This window comes from Ptychodera flava, chromosome 7 (genome assembly GCF_041260155.1).
Source record: "Ptychodera flava strain L36383 chromosome 7, AS_Pfla_20210202, whole genome shotgun sequence".
Taxonomy (NCBI): domain Eukaryota; kingdom Metazoa; phylum Hemichordata; class Enteropneusta; family Ptychoderidae; genus Ptychodera; species Ptychodera flava.
In genome coordinates this window covers 1104292-1124879 of record NC_091934.1, presented here as the reverse complement: position 1 = coordinate 1124879, position 20588 = coordinate 1104292, and the positions used below count along the sequence as shown (strand labels likewise).

Sequence of the window (20588 nt, the reverse complement as noted above, 5' to 3'; positions counted from 1 at the left end):
CAGTTTCAGAGAAGATTTTTAGACAAAAAACATGTTAAGGCAACCTAACGGCCAATATAGACCCACTGTGTTATGTAGAGCATAACCAATTGTGACACGTTTTGATGAAAAATGTAGAAATCTACATTTCAGGATGGCCTGACCAACCAGATATGAATTGAAAATGTTCACGTGTTTCATTATATATTGCAGTTGTGTAAAATTGAACCTTTGCCACATGTTTGCAACTTCACTGAAAGTATTATGATCAACATAATGAACAATAATCACTGCCGATTAGGTCATGAAGTATACAAATATGTCATTAGCTGAAATAAAAATATTATAGTTCTTTGACTGCTGTCATTGTATCACCACTTTATATAGCAAGTGTAATTTCCATTAGCCAAGTCCTCCAAGCCATATAAGCCGAGCTGTGAAAGCTCATTAGATATGCAAATCATAAATTAGCTGACATGAAAATGTGAAATGGCTTTTGATATTGTTTTAACCTGGTATAATCATCAATGTACATACCATGTTTTGCCAACTTTGATCAAGTAAATCTCAGTATATATCCCTAATAAGCGAAGTTCATTAAATATGTAAATTGGGAATTGGCTTTTAAAAGTAAAAATGTTTAATGATTTTCAACAATGTTGTATCATGGTATACGCAATATATGTAGCAAGTTTTGTCAACTTTGGTCGAGTCGATTCAGATATATATCTCTAATTAGGAAAGTTCATTAAATATGCAAATTAAGAATTGGCTGAAGAGAAAATGCTTAATGATTTTCGATAATATTGTATTATAGTGTCTTCAATGTACATAGCAAGTTTCATCAATTTTGATCAGGTCAATTCAGATAAATATCCCGAATTATGAAAATTCACTTAATATGCAAATTAAGAATTAGCTGAAGTAAAAATGTCTTTTGACTTTCAATAATGTTATATCACAGTACCTTTGATGTACATAGCAAATTTCAACAACTACAATCAAGTTAATTCAAATGTATACCCTAATTGGGAAAGTTTATTAAATATGCAAATTTGAAATAGGCTGAAGGAAAAAATGCTTAATGACTTTCAAAAATGTTGTATCATAGTAGCTTCAATACATGTAGAAAGATTCATCAACTTTGGTCCAGTCAATTCAAATATATATCCCTAATTAGCAAAGTTCATTAAATATGTAAATTAGGAATTGGCTGCTGTTAAAATGCTTAATGACTTTCAATAATGTTAATACTGATAGTTTTCAATCGGATTCGAACCCACAACATACGGCATCAGTCGCCTAGCTGAGAGGCCTGAGACAGAACCAGTCGGCTAAATCTCCACTCCCAAAAAAGAGTGGTTCAATAGCCGGCTAAGTTGTTACATTTTTCTGACTGAGACCTTTCAACACGTTGTAGAGTTCGTGAAGCACTCACGCACGCATGCTCACTATCATACATCGCATATACACACTTTATCGAAGCGAAGAAACGAATTTCATCGCTTTAACTGGGCGAACGATAACCTCGGGGACAATTCTGTCCACCAGCAGTGTTACCGACCCAGGATAGAAAATACGGATAGTTTTCAATCGGATTCGAACCCACAACATACGGCATCAGTCGCCTAGCTGAGAGGCCTGAAATCATAGTATCTTTAATATACATACCAAGTTTGGTTGATTTTGATCGAGGCAAATCAGACATATATCCCTAATTAGGAAAATTCATTTAATATGCAAATTAGCAACTATCTTTCATGTCATCCCTTAATGGTTCCCACTGCTGATATATCTTGGTGTGATCAGCATTTGTAGCAAATTTCATCAAATTGTGTGTAGTCGTTTTTTGCTCACGTGTTTACACATGTGAGCATATGTCGCAGCGATGTCTGTCTGTCTGCCTGTCTGTCTGTCTGTTGGTCCAATATCTCAAAAACGGCTGATCAAATCAGAATCAAATCTGGTACATATATTCAGTTAGCAAATGGCAAGAACTGATTAGTTGTTGGTGGGTGTGGCTTGCATACTTTTTGCTCATTTGCATAATTAATGATTTTAGAAAAAAACTGATATATTAAAAATGACTACACACAATTTGATGAGATTTGCTACAAATGTTGATCACACCAAGATATATCAGCAGTGGGAACCATAAAAGGGTGACATGAAAGATAAATGCTAATTTGCATATTTAATGAACTTTCCTAACTAGGGATATATGTCTGATTTGACTCTATCAAAATTAACCAAACTTGGTATGTATATTAAAGATACTATGATTTAACATTATTGAAAGTCATTAAGCGTTTTAACTTCAGCCAATTCCTAATTTGCATATTTCATGAACTTTGTTAATTAGGAATATATCTTTGAAATGACTGGACCAAAGTTGATGAAACTTGCTACATGTATTGAAGCTACTATGATACAACATTTTTGAAAGTCATTAAGCATTTTTACTTCAGCCATTTCCGAATTTGCATATTTGATGAACTTTCCAAATTAGGGATATATATCTGAATGAACTTGATTGTAGTTGTTGAAACTTGCTATATACATCAAAGACACTGTGATATAACATTATTGAAAGTCAAAAGACATTTTTACTTCAGCCAAAACCTAATTTGAATATTAAATGAATTTTCATAATTAGGGATATTTATCTGAATTGAGTTGATCAAAATTGATGAACCTTACTATGTACATTAAAGACACTATAATACAATATTATCGAAAAACATTAAGCATTTTCTCTTCAGCCAATTCCTAATTTGCATATTTAATGATCTTTCCTAATTAGAGATATAGGTCTGTATTGACTTGACCGAAGTTGACAAAATTTGCTACACATATTGCAGATACCATGATACAAAATTATTGACAATCATCAAGCATTTTTACTTAAGCCAATTCCTAATTTACATATTTAATGACTTTGCTTATTAGGGATATATACCGGGATTTACTTGATCAAAGTTGGCAAAACATGGTATGTACATTGATGATTATACCAGGTACTAGGTCAAAACAATATCGAAAGTCATTTCACATTTTCATGTCAGCTTATTTATAATTTGCATATCTAATGAGCGTTCACAGCTCGGCATATATGGCTTGAAGGACTTGGCCAACGGTAATTACACTTGCCAGATAAAGTGGTGATACAATAAGAGCAGTCAAATAACTTTAATATTTAAATTTCAGCTAATGACATATTTGTATACTTCATGACCTTTTAGAATTAATCGGCGGTGATTATTGTTCATTATGTTGATCATAATAATTTCAATGAAGTTGCAAACATGTGGCAAAGGTTCAAATTTACACATAACTTCAATATATAATGAAACACGTGAGCATTTTCAGATCATATCTGGTTAATGTATATATCCGTTTTTTTCTAAAATCATTAATTATGCAAATGAGCAAAAAGTATGCAAGCTGCACCCACCAAAAACTAATCAGTTCTTGCCATCTGCTAACTGAATCTATGTACCAGATTTGATTCTGACCTGAAGAGCCGTTTTTGAGATATCAGACCAACAGACAGACAGACAGACAGACAGACAGACACTCAACAGACAGACAGACAGACAGATATCGCTGCGACATATGCTCACGTGTGTAAACATCAGTGTTCGAAATTAACGTCAGTCGGTCGGTCCGAGACCGACAGATTCCTCGTCGAGCCGAAAGTTTTTAGCAACATGTCGGTCCTTATGACCGACTGAAATTTGGAATAAGTGATGAAAATTTCTCCGTCAAGACCTGTAACAGATGGAGATGATGACTGACTGATGATGCACCTATCAATGTTTTCCACCGTGGGAGTGCGGGGCAACAGGGCATATTGATCGCACTTCGTGTCCTGGTAGTGGGCAATTCGATCTCTATGGTACGTCGCAACATAGTAATTTTTTGTCTTGTGACGTTTTACATTTACGAAGAGTCTAATCCCTCCGATCGACGCGCATAGCAGTGCACGGTGCAGCTGATTACATTCAGATCAGTATGAATTATGTCCGTGCATGCAGATTCTAGCAATGGAATGGATTTATTTGGGTGCAACAATGCGACACAATATTATAATAATACTCGTCTAGTGAGTGTAACCCTGGTAATGTTAGCATATCTGTGTCATATGACAACAACACCCAGTATCACTTCACTAGTTCCACACTTTAAGTGTTCGGAATTACACGTATACACAAATGTATATAATACAGCCCTTCATTTTATCAAATTGACTCCGTTTTCTTTGCTTTGATTTTCCATTGAAGCGTTCAAAACATAAACGGTTCATAGAAGAGTTTAAGACAAAAACCTACTACAAGAACAATGCTGTTGACTAAACATATTTGGTTTTGAACATGGAGGTAATTTTTATCTCTATGGTTTTGAACTACGCCCGATACAAGGACTAGATGTTACACGACAGCCAAATTGTGCTAACTGCAGTCGACAGTCAAGTCCAAGTTTCAGTGTGTTCGTTTGTGGACCGCTAGGCCATCTTGCTTGCTTGTTGGTCTTTAACCAAAGTTCACAAGGCCAACTGTTACCACGATATATCGACGTGATAACAAGTTTACATTTTATAAAACAGAGTGGCCTTATCATAACAGTTTTGTCGACTAGCACGATCCGTTGTGTATACTCTCAGCGGCCGAGAGTAGGGCTTCAAATTGTTTCGATGTACACCGTTTTACGACAGGCATGCAAAACTCACCATCATCCTGGGCTGTAGGCCTAAATGTCGCAAAAAAATTACGTCTTTTAAGATTTTATGGTATCATAAACTGATTGTGTCGATGGTTTTCAGCAGTATCGAGTGTCTGTCAAACTTTCCAGCGTCATTTTAATAACTTTAAGCTTTCAAAGGGCGATGAGACCCAGCAATCGCTCAGGCAAAACTTTTCGATCAGAAAATATGCATTCATTTCAGCGAGTGGCAACGTGTGCCATTCATGTTGTCTGCAATTTCTATAATCGAGAATAAGTTACGATACTTGTCCTTTTAATTAAAAGTATAACTTCATCTGTTTCTTCATGACTGCAACAGAGGCCACATTTAAGCATATTTGTTTTTTGAAAAATTTTGAAAGTTATCCATACGTCATATCAAAATACATACCAGGTATTTTCTCCCCTCTGTTTTACATTACAATAAATAAGACATATGTGATCAATGTTTGCATAAAAAAATATTCATACACTCCCCCTACTCATGACTGTTTTCTGGGTACCACGCTATTCACTCACTCTTCTACCACTCACGTTGGCTAATTTCAGAACTGATTTTCAGCTCGCCAACCATTTTCAAATCACAATATCACATGCCCTGGTGTAGTAAGGATATAGTATAAGGATAAGGATAAGGATATTTTATTTCCCCAATAGCACAGAAAAAAAACTAGAAAAATACAGACACATTAAGGATTAGCAAATTGGGTAGGGACTAGAGAAAAGTATCATACTAATTGAGTCCAGCCCCCTACCATTCAACATCGCTGAATCTATCATTTTGCCATAGGGCGCCATGTTGAACATTTTGGCCTATCCTCGATATTTGAAATAAATTCCGTGTCAATGTAAGTAAATAAATTATAAACTTTTGACTTAGAGCTCAAAGATCTTATACTTTCTGGGATTTGGTTCCAGAGTTTAATGTAGAGAACACCATTCCCCATGAGAGACAAACAACTTTCTCGCTTTCATCAGCCACATGTAGCCAGTGCATGAGCCTGTATTCCCCGGTCCCTGGGTGTTTGACATAATTTCATAGTCTGAGAGTGGGGGATTTGACATGGCTAGAAAAAAATTTAAAATTCTCCTGTTAGTTCCATAGTCCCCCGGTGGTGGAAAACATTGATAAATGTGTGCGCATGACAGTGAGGAAGATGAGGGCTGTGTTTTTTTCAGATTCCAGGTCGTGTAGATGAATGATTCATGATCATTCACTTACACTATTCTGCAATCTATGTGAACAATAGTCCTTTTGAGAGAATACTTACTCACTCTATTGATAAAAGGACATGAAAAATTAAATATTACAACATACAAAAGCATAGTATTGGTGGAGAAGTCGACTTTGATTGTCGTTAACAAATGCATTTATTGAGGACCGGCTGTTTTCAGTAAGGACCTGAAGCTTTGGCTTGGTGCAGGCCCTTATGACCTGAAGCTATTTTCTCTTAATTTCGCACACTGGTAAACATGTGAGCAAAAAATGGCAAAAATAGCTATAAAAATACACAATTGAAGATTTAATCATAATTTGAATATATTACAGAAAAATCATCCCTAATAACATCTCAACCAAAGTTATCAGAACAAGTAGTTTTTTGAGAATTTTTTCATCAAATATCAGAAATTGCCCCAAAAATACAAAATTGCAGCTTTCATTATTATTTCAAAACATCATAAGTTAGATAACCCCTTGGAACCTGTATACTAAGTATACCAAATATACCAAATATCAAAGCTATCAGACATGTAGTTTTAGGGTGACAGATTATTTGACAAAAATGGCAAAAAATTGCCCTGAAAATATAAAATTGCAGATTTCACCTTAATTTCAATGTATCATATTAAGATAACCCCTAGAAACCAGTAAAACTAATTATCAAAGCAGGCAGGTGAGCAGTTTTTCACAAACCTATGGCCCAAAAATGGCAAAAGTTGCCCTACAAATACAAAAACATAGGGCCAAAGTCCCTGAAGCTACTATAGACATGGATACAAAATTAAGTATCAGTATTTTCATCCTATTAACCAAGCACATTTTAACTTTCAAATTAACATTGTAAGTAAGTTCTGTTGAATAAGTTGAGACTGTACATACTCAGAGAAAGCACACTGAAGAGACAACTGTTTGAAACTTAAGAAGTTCAAGGTCATCAAAAGCATCATAAGGAATCATGTAACTTTCATTGCACTGTTTACACAGATTGCATAATTGCTATAAATAGCACATGAGGAATCTTACAGCCTAGCTTTACCATAAAAACCCTATCACTTTGACCACTCTTTTAATTGACCACTCTATTTTTTTCCTCAAAAAGTAATTTTATTTTATCCTTACCAAGTCAACCATAAATGGAAATTAGAACTTTCTCTATCTCTATCTCTATTGACTATTTTGAGCAATTTCTTTTAGATATTAAACATACAGGACACAATACATGACAGTTCAGAATATGTCAAAGTTGGGATTCAGGAAAGTTGCCTTTACATGTTTTCATCCTCCAAGATGGTAAGCATTTCACTATGAACTGTCAAAAAAAGTTGAACTTTCTGATAATTCTACAATAAAATTATTTTGGCTTCGATGATTTCTTAATTAATTCAATTATTTAAAATCATATTAATTATTTTTTTCTGGGTGAATTGATAGGGTTTATACAGTACAAGAATTACATACAATGTAAGTCAAATTTTGACCAAAAATGACAAAAAAATTCTTTAAAAATACGGATTTGCATATTTCATCACAACTTGAACAAATCCAAGTTGGGTTATCCCTAGGGACCTGTATACCAAATAACAAAGCTGTCTGACCAGTGGTTATGAAGAAGAAGATTTTTTACCAAAAACGCCTTTTTTGGCATGAATTTGCCTATTTTCAATAATATCAAAAAATTAAAAAAATTAGTTTCTCAAAATCATATTTTTCATCTACACAACAAATATCAAATCAGTAAGTACTGTGGTTCTCAAGATATTTGAGTGGACGGACGCCTCACAAACGGACATACATACATACATACATACATACATACAGACTGACGACGGACGCCAGACGGATACCCATCCCAATAGCTTCTATAGACTATAGTCTATAGTAGCTAATTATAAATCAATACATCATAAATTAAAAAATCCCTAGGAACCTGTATATGAAATATAAAAGCTATCAGACAAGAGTTTTTAAACAAATTTTTTGACCAAAAATGGCACAAACTTGCCCTAAAAATACAAAATTGCAGATTTTGTCATAATTTCAATACATCACATATCGTTTGTCTGTAGGAATCAGTATACTTAATATATCAAAGCTATCAGACAAGTAGTTTTTGAGAAACATTGTTTGACAAAAATCAGAAAAATTGCCCAAAACGTACAAATATGCAAATTTCACAACAATCTGAAGAAATCTGACTGAGGTCACCCCAAGTGAACTTCATATCAAATGTCAAAGTAATTGGATGAGTGGTTTCAGGGAAGATTTTTTGACCAAAATCAACAAAAAGTGCCCTAAATACAAATATGCAAATTTCACCATGATTTGAACAAACCTACTAGTGGTCATCAAATTGAACTTCATATTAAATTTCAAAGCAATAGGACATGTGGTTTCAGAAGAGAAGGCAATTGTTGACAGACAAAAGACAGACGACAGAAGGACAACAACGGACAATCAGCCTTTTTGTTAAGCTCTGCATGATTCACAGGAGAGCTGAAAATTGCCTGAAAAATAAAAATTTTACCACAACGTGAACAAATCTATTTAAAGTCACCTTAAAGAACCTGCGTACCAAGTTTCACCCAAATTTATATTTGGCCTGTGATAAAGAGTTTCATTCATCTGCATATTGTTGACACTGACAAATAAATAAATAAATTCACATCTCCATTCGTAGATGCACCTGTTCATCAAATACTTAGATGGAAGGTGCTGCTGTTTTGGAATTTTGTGACCAAAAATGACAAAAATTGTCTGAAAATACAAATTTGTATATTTCATCACACTTTGAATAACCTCATTACAAGGGACCTGTATACCAAATAGTAAAGGTTTTCGACCAGGCATTAAGGAGAAAATTTTTGCCAAAAAATGTCAAAATTAGCCTAAAAAATACAAAATAATTGCATTTTTGATCACAATTTGAACAAATCTGATTGAGTTCTTGCTGGGGTGCTGTACTCCAAATATTTAGGGAATCAGACTGGCCTTTCTGAAGAAGCTGGAAATGTAAAACGTTGATGGATTTGACAATTATGACTGTCAGACGACAGGCATGACGTCAACATAGTCATCACATAAGTTTGCCAATCATCAGCCAGGATTAGCGGATCTGCTCCTCTGCTCAAAGGTGAATAGTCTGCAACCATATTTTGGGAAATTTTACATTTGCTTATCAAAGACATTTTGGCAAATGTAGAGTTGTACAGTGGTAGTAAGAAGAATTACCGGTAAGTCTCATAAAATAAATTTATTGATTGATAGAGAAAGTATAAATGTAGAGTTGTACAGTGGTAGTAAGAAGAATTACCGGTAAGTCTCATAAAATAAATTTATTGATTGATAGAGAAAGTATGATTTCGGACTTAAATTTTGCAGTTATAATAGAGAATATCTTGGAAAACAAGTCATTGTTGATGACACAGTCCCCACTTGTTAATGGGTACTTTGACTATGAGTCCGCAGAGAGGATAGTCTTCTTCATTAATTAGGTCTGTGATTAAAAATACTGCAATACAGATGGGGCTCAATGGCCAGGAATGAGTTCCATGGTGGTGAAAAAATAAAACCAATGTAGGCCTCCATCCTAATTACAAAAGGTCATTAAATGGTCAATTAGTAAGTAACCCTTTGCGCTCCGATTCAGCCTGAGACGGCCCCACTAATTGTATTCTCGTACGCCTGGTTAGGCCTGACACGGCCTGTGCAAACGCAGTACAGTGATCCCATTACGGCCTCAATCGGCCTGCATTTTTAATTAGTAAACAAGGATTGATTACATCGTTAGTCTTTGTCGTGACGACTACACAAGCCTCAATGACGTTTAACAACATCCTACCTACGACATCACACATACATGAATACATTTTCCCACCCCTTCATGAATAAAAGATGTTTTCCCGCCCCGCACACAGATGACCTGAACTTTTCTTTGAGAGACACGACCCCGCACCGTGGGAAAACTCTACAGATTTAAATATTCATTTATTTAAAGTTTGTTTTGATATGTCGACCCAGGAAGTGAGAAACAACACAGTTTGGGACATTTTCTTTGGGGACTCTGATTCCAACAGCGATTTTGAAGGTTTCACAACAGAGGAAATATCTGAACAACAACTGCGAGTGGAGATGGGGAGGGAAACCTATTGACAGGAAAATGGCAGCGCTAGTAACATCGATCTGCCTGAACTTGCCCAGCGTTTGATCAAAGACCTGCATGCAGACAACGTTACTGTAGCTGATCTGGAGTGGCCAGAAACTTCAAACGAAGAAATAACTTTATTTCCTTTCAACAGCGACCCCAATTCACAATCTGGGGTGTACTGGTGATCAGTTGGATTTTTTCCAACTGTTCATGACAGACGACTCTGGATCATCTCATCCTCAAAACCAACAAATACGCACAGTTCAGACAGGATCTTTCACAGAAAGTTGGCACTGATTGGAGTCCTGTTGACTGAAATGTATGTTGGTGTTCTCATTTTGATGGGTTTTTCCCCCTTTGCCCGAAATACACGACTACTGGTCAACAGACGACCGTCTTCATGTATCGGTGATAGTGAAAGTCATGTCCTGAAATCGTTTCCTGAAGTTGAACCAGTATTTTCATGTCAACGATCCGTATGCCGAACCCAACCGACTAGACCCAAGTTCGGCTGATGATCGATCAACTTCGTTCTAAATTTCCCATGAAGTTCATCCCTTTCAGAGAAATTTCAGTCGATGTGGCTATGTGTAAATTTGCCGGGTGATCACCGATGATTCAGCATATGCTAGCAAAACCTGTGAAGTGGGGATTTAAAATCTGGTCAGCTGCATGTCCATGGACTGGTTATACATTTGATATGATCCCGTACGCTGGAAAGGGAGGCACATGCAACATGGTCTTGGCTACAGTGTCGTCGTTGATCTGACTAGCAGATATTTTGGATTGGGACATCATATTTACTATGATAATTTCTTCAGTTCCCTTTGCCTTGCTGTCGACATGTTGAACAGGCAAACGTACGTTTGCAGCACAGTTCGCAAGAAGTAAAAGAACTTCAGGCCACAGTGTCAAAGCCAGCGATGAAGCTGAAACCAGGTGACTATGTCTACCGAGCAAGCGGTGAAATCACAGCTACTTTGTGGCACAATAAACGTGATGTGACCCTGCTGAGTTCCAACTGCAATCCTGGCGGACTGGAAGTTCAGAGGAAGGGGAAGGAGATATTCGTCCCAACAGAGGTGAGGGAGTACTGTAGGTACATGGGCGGCGTCGACCTCAAGTGACCAGATGGCTTCGTAATACCCGATCAACAAGAACATGGAGTTTTGGAAGTACTTGTTCTGGTTTTTTGTTGATCAGATGATCATTAACGCCTTTATATTGTACAGCATTGCACATTCACCAAACCCTTGATGAAGATATCGGCAGAAAGATTATTATCGCCTTGATCTAGCAAGTCAGCTGATTGGCAGTTTAACAAGTCGTCGGAAGCTCGGGCTGCTGAAGTCGAGAACAGCATCATCGCCGACAACATCGCTAACCACATCTGCGAAGTACTCTCTCCTATTCATAAGTATTTGTACTATCACTATGGACAGTGGAGTGGAAGATGGCATTGTGCTGTAACCAGTGTGTGGTATCACTGAGGCCAGTTACCTAGCTAGGTCAAGTACCCTGCACCAGGAACACTTAACTGAAATGCATTATGGGTAATTTGATGCAATTGAGCATGGCATCACGTTAAGAAAAATTCTGACAAAACAAGAAATAATCATAGGACTCAAGCACAAATACTAGTTCAAGGGGCCCTTTCAGGTGCTCTAGAACTAAAAATTACTGTCACAGGTTTTTTAAGTTACCAGATGGAAAGATGTGTGAGGATGGCTGGATGGATAAATGGATGGATGCGTGGGTTGATGAATGGATGCATGGATACAGATGCCAGCAATAACTACGATAATGGATTGCAATGTCATTGCATGGCATGGTATCTAAAACCTGGCTTAATACAATGTTCATAACAAACTGAATAATATGGCAAAATTACCTTTAGTTCTGGTGGATGAGCCGTATTAACTCCTTGCATTATGAGTCTGAGACACTTGGTAATCAGCTCTTTTTCCTTGATTTCATTATCATCAGTCTTTTCATTTCCATCATTGCACTTCTCTTCAGGTGTTGGTGGTTCAATCGTCCGGTTATCAGGTGTAACTGCTGTACTGCTAGTTCCTGATGCTTGAGAGCTGAAATAATCCATTGGCAGATTTTCTTTTTCCTGGCCCAATTTATCCTTCAACAGGAGTATATGACGAGTTTTCTCTACCTATTAGTTAAAAAATTTCAAAATGTACTGATGACACACTGATTTATTAAATATCACTATTTACAATCAACACAGCAAACAGCCAACACTTGTATTTCTCTATCAAAATGTGATTGACATTTCTACTGAACCTGGTAACTAATTATGCGTGCAGTAATATTTCAATTTACATAAAGTTTAGTGTGACATCTATGAAGCTAGTTACAGGTTACACCACTAGTCCTGAACTAGTCATGTATAGTCTAAAAATATGATATTATTTTCATAATTATTAAAAATAATAAATGGTTATTATGAAACATTTATATCGCTAAAACCAAGTTGGTATTTCATCCTGGTGGAGCTTCCTTTCTGCAGAGTAGCACTTGATAACCAGATGTCAACTGAACATGCTCACCTGTGTAGTCGTGAGTCAGGGGCTGTCATTTAGTATAACTAGTCTTTATCATAGAGTGGTATGTGACATAAGCATAAGCAGCAAGTTCCATTAATTTTTGTGATTAATTACAGGATATGGTAATTAGTGGCTGATGAGTTTCATTCTTAAATGTCGTCGCATAGTGCAGAAAGATGTCTGTAAGATTAATATGCTAATATGTTTTTAGAATAAAAATAGTCTGCTCTGAAAAATACATCATCGATGATAAAGGTTGATTACAGAATGTTGGGGGAAATTGCTCATTTGGTTTGATACAGTGTAGATGCTATTAGGTTTGGCATTGTTATCCTACTATTCATTATAAGAGCGAAAACTAAAATTGGCACTGGAGTAGTGTGCAAATAAGGAATTAGCTGAAGTAAAAAATTCCGTCAAGGACAGTGTGCTCACATTTGGTTTAAATTGGTCCATTCAAGAAATATTTAAACCAGAAAAACAAGAATTACAAAAGCAAACAAGGTCTGCAACTGAGGTACTGGAGGTCATCTTTAGGAACATGCATATCAACTTCTATAGCAATGGGACAAGCAGATCCTACATACATAAGCAAATGCCAACGAAAAAATTAGCCAGAGAAGCTTGACAAAAAGAAAAGGTGGGAGAGTGGGGAAAAAATAAAGAGTGGGAAAAAATGTACAAGGGATCTGGTAAAAAGTAACGCTACCTCATCAATCTTCTATCCCCTGCCCCCTCCGGAATATCAAATGTTCCACCCCTTGGTTGACCATGTTTACATAAGACCAGCTGGTAGGAAATGTATTTACAACTTTGGGGATGTTTTAATTAATGCTATGAGTGCTATCATTCAAATGTAAACAGCACTTAAATTAGTTACAGATAGTGAAATGCCTTCCACTGTGGGGGGGGGATTACAAAATCTGGAATTATCCTGGATCCAAATTTCTCATCAGTTCTTGTGTGTCTTACATGCAAAAGTTGCAAAAATTGGTTTGCAATGAAAAAATTTACCTCAGCTTTGTTTTCTGGATCAAATTTTACTAGAAATTGATATTAAACATGACAAAATTATGTTCACAGCCTTCAAAACTCTCTCACAACATATTCTGGGTTGGTGTAAGTCATTAAGGTCACAGAACAAAATTACCTAAAATATACAAATTTGGGGGTTTCCCAACACTTTGAGCAGAAAATTTATCTGGTAACATCCCTCGGGACTTTTGTACCAAATTACAAAGCTATCAGACAAGTAATTTTAAGAACAAGTTTTCTTGACCAAAAATGACAAATTGTCTTAAAAATACAAAGTTGTATATTTCAGGACAATTTCCACATATCTGACTATTGTCATCTCTGGACATCTGTACACCAAATATGAAAGCTGTCTGTCCATGGGCTTTATAAAGAATGTATTTTTAAGATTTTTTGACCAAAATTGACAAAAAATTCCCCCAAACAGTAATATTTCCAATTTTGTTGTAATTTCAACAATTAGAAGGGAAAATACCCTTGCAAACGTCCAATCCAAATTTGAGAGCAATTGGGCTGGCTGTTGCAGAGAAGAACAAATTTAACATAAAATGAGAAAAATAGCCAAAAAATTCAGCAAAAATACAAAATTCAAGATATCTTCAAGATATTCATTAAACTGATTTTGATCAACCTTAGGAACCTGTATACCAAATATCAAAGCTATCAGATTAGTAATTTTTCAAGGAAAAAATTTTTGACGAAAAATTTGGAAAATTGCCCACAAATCACAAATATGAAAATTTCAATTCAATTTGTATATACGTGACTGAGGTCATCCTGAGGAACATGACTGAGGTCATCCTTAGGAACATATATACCAAATATCAAAGCTATCAGATTAGTAATTTTTCAATAAAAAAAATTTTGACCAAAAATTTAGAAAATTGCCCCAAAATTACAAATATTAAAATTTCAATACAATTGGTATACACATGACTGAGGTCATCCTGAGGAACATGTATACCAACTTTCAAAGCAATCAGATGAGTGGTTTCAGAAAAAAACATTTTTGACTAAAAACTGAAAAAATTACTCAAAAAATAGAAACATGCAAATTTCATCCTAAATTTTAAACACCTACTTAAGAATGCCTAAAGGAACCTGCACACCAAATTTCAACCCAATCTGACCAACGGTTACAGAGTTTTAGCAATTTGCAGGGTTTTTCCTTTTTTCCCCTCAATTGCATATTTTTGGCACTGACAGGTTAATTTGAACAAATTCACATCTCCATCCCTAGGTGCACCTGTACACCAAATACTAAGACAGTATGTGCTGCAGTTAAGCTGTTTTTGACGTGGACATACATACATACATACATACACACACACACACACACACACACACACACACACACACACACACATACACACATACATACATACATACATACATACATACATACATACATACATACATGTTAATGGCATGCAAATGAACTGATTCAGCTTATACAATTACCTCACATTGGTATACCAAATGTGAGCTAAAAATTCTTAATGACTTTCAACAATGTTATATCATAGTGTCTTCAATGTACATAGCAGGTTTTGGTCAAATCAATTCAAATATATCCCTAATTTCCAAAGATCTTTAAATATACAAATTAGGAGTTGGATAAAGTAAAAAATGCTCAATGACTTTCAATAATGATAAATCGTATTATCTTCAATATACAAAATACCAATTTTCGTCAATTTTGATCAAGTCAATTGAGATATATATCCATAATTAGGAAAGTTCATTAAATATACAAATTAGCCATTATCTTTCATGTGACCACTTAATATATTTCACAGCCAATATATCTTGGTGTGATCAACATTTGTAGCAAATCTAATCAAATTGTGTGTAGTCGTTCTCAATGTATATCTGTTTTTTCTAAAATCATTAATAATGCAAATGAGCAAAAAGTAAGCAAGCCACACGCACCAAAAACTAATCAGTTCTTGCCATTTGCAAATTAAATCTATGTACCAGATTTGATTCTGATCTAATGAGCCGTTTTGGAGATATCGAGCACACAGACAGACAGACAGACACAGAGACAGACACAGAGACAGACAGACATCACTGCAACATATGCTCACGTGTGTGAACACGTGAGCAAAAAAATAAAAGATTTCATCAAATTCCAATATATCACACTAAGATAACCCCCAGGAACCTATAAACCAAATATCAAAGATATCAAATAAGTAGTTTTTGAGAAACATTTTTTTACCAAAAATGGCAAAAATATCCATTTTTTTTATCATTCCTATGAACCTGTATACCAAATATCAAAACTGTCAAACAAGCAGTTTTGATGAAATAAATTTTTGACCAAAAATGACCAAAAATTCCCTTAAAATACAAATTTGCATATTTCATCAGGATTTGATCTGATGAGCCATTTTGGATCTAAGTTTGGTCATCCCTAGAGACCCGGATACCAAATATCAAAGTTGTCTGACCATCGGTTATGAAGCAGAAGATTTTTCACCAAAAACGCTTTTTTTGCCCTAATTTGCATATTTTCAACAATATAAAAAAATAGCGTCAATGACACTTTGCTCACATTTGGTTACATGTGGCAAGCCAGAATGAGTGTATATACATGATATTCAACACGCTTCTATTTACCTTAGCTTGTGATATTCATAGTCAAGTGCATTTGAACAAATTTTGATACACCGTCGATTGAAGTATGAAGTGGTTGGCAACTTGCAACTGTTGATCACACACACTTACACAATACCTTGCAACCAAGTACATCATAACTAGTGATAAAATCAGCCAGTACCAAACTAAACGTGTCCCTTATAATATTGTAATGCATAAAATTAATCATATGTAGACAATATCTGGTCTCTACGGTCTATTAGTTGCACAATCGAAGACTAAGGTAATAACGGGGATTTCTCACCTTCCACCTTTAATGAAGCTGCCAAACCTAAATGATAATGTTATGTCCCAAACTGCCACCAAGTTAAACAAACATTGCAGTGACATGGACAAATGAGGAAATTTCCAAACACAAACATATAGCAAGAAACCTGAAGCATCAGATATGTAGATCTGTTTTAAAGCTATTCTAAATGACTTTCAAAGCATCAAACCAGGGATTTGTGTAGAAGCAATTACAACTTACAAAGACAAGCAATTCCATAAAAATACCGTCAATGACGCTGTACCTTCTCTAATGTGTGGCCAGGTCAGGTAATTGGTTAAGTTGGCATGGAGTTGTTGGTAAACAGTTGATGATGTAGGTGCATGAGGTGGGATATGGACCCAAAGAACCCAAAAGATGATTAAATACATCAATCAAAAAATTTTAAGCTACAGTATAAACTGCCTAAAGATAGTTCAATGTGGGACAAAAGTTAAATAATTCAGAAATAAGAATTAACAGTCCAAAATTGTAATGACGCACTTCCCTACTGACCTGAGTGCATGTGAAATACACAACCTGGCATCTGTAAATTAAATGTATACCAAGTGATCGTTTTAAGTCACTTTTAACTGTTTTTAATGGATTTTCCAAAGAGTCGTATGGAAATGATGAAAAACGCTTATCTGGTCTTGTGTTTGTAAAACCTCATGGCTGATAATTGTCATAGTATTGAAAAAAAATTAAAGTGAAGAAATTACTGTTTTTAATAGGCATTATCCTTGAAATACATGACCATGTGAAGAATATATGCTAAAAGTGTTTAAAAGTAAATTTCTTTTCAAAAAATAATTTAATCTGTGACCAAAGGATTTTTATTCTTTGAGTTTACAAATTCAAACATTGCAATTTGTTCAATCATCTTGTGTTGTGCAAAATTTATAAAATGACTGAAAAATACAAAAATTGGCAGAATTACAGTCTTAGTGAAGTAAAATTATGGGTTGACATCACAATAATTGTTAATCTGTTCGAAGTACTACTATACTATAATTTAAAAAAGAAAAGTTCATGCAGAAACTGTAACATATTGTCAGCAATGTAGTGTTAATTTTGACTTTACATCAAAATATGCCTTTGCTGGACACCAAATATATAGGGCGAAATATCAAAATCAGCCACATTCAGCAAAATCCACACAACAGCATTGATCCTTTTCTAAGTTGATTTGATTTGCTTATGTTATCCTTGTATGACAGTCAGTACAATATGGAACTTGAACACAACACACTGAATAAGTATGCTGTAAATGAAATGGTGTGGCTGCATCCACATGCAGCAATAGGAGTGCATTTGTCTCTCACCCCTCATTTCCAACATGTCCCATCCCTGAAAAAATAGTTTGGTCTTATATTTATAATGTTAATAATTTCTGTATTTGTTAAAATGTGCGCATCTCAAAAACTTTTGATCATAAACATTTTCATTGTTTTTTTATGGCTGACCAGTCAGTTAACCTGTTTATTTTGAATATTTGCACATTTTCCCTCAGTATTTGAAATTTTCAGAATACCTCCTTATTCAATTTGTCATTTTCTAAAAGTTAAAATGCTCCTTTGTGTGGTCAAGCTTTCCATGTGGTACTTCATATAGGAAGGTCTGCCTCTAGAGGGCGGGCATCATGAAGTGTTTGTTAGTTATTTCCTCCACATAAACTTCTGATTGTACATACTGTAAACATTGAACATGGCCAACGTCCGATTTTCCTGTCTAAAACTTTCACTCATTTTCGTTCATGTTACTCTGAAACTCCAGGAAACGATTGGGAAGAAAGAGTTATCTTGAAATATTGAGGTACTCGCCGATATATTTTGCAAAATTAAATGAGAAAAAATGCTAGGAAAATGCCGACAGGCTTACACAATATATAATTTCTCAAGTTACATCGTATAGGGAGAAAACTGTAACATATTGTCAGCAATGTAGTGTTAATTTTGACTTTACATCAAAATATGCCTTTGCTGGACACCAAATATATAGGGCGAAATATCAAAATCAGCCACATTCAGCAAAATCCACACAACAGCATTGATCCTTTTCTAAGTTGATTTGATTTGCTTATGTTATCCTTGTATGACAGTCAGTACAATATGGAACTTGAACACAACACACTGAATAAGTATGCTGTAAATGAAATGGCGTGGCTGCATCCACATGCAGCAATAGGAGTGCATTTGTCTCTCATCCCTCATTTCCAACATGTCCCATCCCTGAAAAAATAGTTTGGTCTTATATTTATAATGTTAATAATTTCTGTATTTGTTAAAATGTGCGCATCTCAAAAACTTTTGATCATAAACATTTTCATTGTTTTTTATGGCTGACCAGTCAGTTAACCTGTTTATTTTGAATATTTGCACATTTTCCCTCAGTATTTGAAATTTTCAGAATACCTCCTCATTCAATTGTCATTTTCTAAAAGTAAAATGCTCCTTTGTGTGGTCAAGCTTTCCATGGGGTACTTCATATAGGAAGGTCTGCCTCTAGAGGGCGGGCATCATGAAGTGTTTGTTAGTTATTTCCTCCACATAAACTTCTGATTGTACATACTGTAAACATTGAACATGGCCAACGTCCGATTTTCCTGTCTAAAACTTTCACTCATTTTCGTTCATGTTACTCTGAAACTCCAGGAAACGATTGGGAAGAAAGAGTTATCTTGAAATATTGAGGTACTCGCCGATATATTTTGCAAAATTAAATGAGAAAAAATGCTAGGAAAATGCCGACAGGCTTACACAATATATAATTTCTCAAGTTACATCGTATAGGGAGAAATTATTTTTTTGGTGTATTGTGAGGGCGCTGTGATGGTATATCACGTGTGGTTGATTGACAGGAAAAGTGTGGTTATGTTCAGTCTACGCTCTGCCAGGGTCACACACGCACCTGAAGTTTTTTTTTGCACTTTATATGTATTCAATGTATCATTCTGCCATGTAGATATTTTTCAGCCATTTTGTATACTGTTAGTAAGTTTACTGCAACATAATTTTAGTATGGAAGCAGGTAATCTAACGCTTTTCCAGAGCACTTTTTCCTTTCTATGAGTGAAAGGTTTTTAACCTCTGGTTTTTAGTGCGAGTTTCCTGCATGAGAGGTTCATTTGTCGTGATCAAGTAAGAACTCAACTTTTCCTAAACTATAGTTTCTATTGTACTGTATGACTATATTGTTATGTAGGTCATTTCCCCCACACTCATCATGACCTGAGTTCAATTAGTCTAGAACATTCCCAAGGTCACTGCCCTTGATGACCTCACAACCTTGAATTCAATTAGTCATGTTTGGAATGTTCTGGAAAGTTGATTAGTTGTGTAAGGGAGATAATTTTAGAACAGTAATTAGCATGTCAATAAAAGTTCTAGATTGTTCTTATATGCTTTATAAAAGGGACGTGCACAGCTTCCAGTCAGACTTTTGGGATCGTGTCTCTTGTGTGTTACTAAACTCCAGCAGTAGTCATTCTCAAGACTTTTCAAGACCTCACTGCCAACGCTGGATTTATACTGTGGACTTTGTGCAGCTTCAAGCCTGCAAGGACTGTTCATTCATCCAACTGACTGTTACAACTCTGAGACTGGAGCTTTGCCGTCCCAGCTGAGATAAGTAGTCTGTACACTTTTAAAGCTTGTACTCTATCCCTGACTTAGCAATTAGTTTTATTTTCGTAATAAATTTTGTTTAAACGTTAACTGCTGAGTTCACCCTTTTGTTCGTTTTCTCTGCACGTAACAAAATTGGGGGCTTGTCCGGGAGACGAATATTTTGAGCCGTTTGACAACATTTTGACAGCCTTTTCAAAACTACATATACTGTGAACTCAGCGAAATTTAATCATGGCGGAATTTAAACCAGACGAATTTATGGATGACCTTGATCAGGACACATTTAATTCCCTCAGAAAAGACAACCTCATAGCACTGGCCAATTTCCTTAAAGTAGATGTTAAAAGATCTATGCGCAAGCGAG

General features: G+C 35.5%; 1 protein-coding gene across 16 annotated transcripts in view; it reads right to left on the bottom strand.

The window, feature by feature from the left end:
• LOC139137831 (kinesin-like protein KIF1A) overlaps positions 1–20588 on the bottom strand; it is a 668091-nt gene that overhangs the window by 70026 nt on the left and 577477 nt on the right. For all 16 annotated transcript variants that reach the window (XM_070706099.1, XM_070706106.1, XM_070706100.1 and 13 more), the window contains one exon: positions 11980–12255. In XM_070706099.1, coding sequence (XP_070562200.1) covers positions 11980–12255 — 276 coding nt within the window. The remainder of the gene's footprint in view (positions 1–11979; positions 12256–20588) is intronic.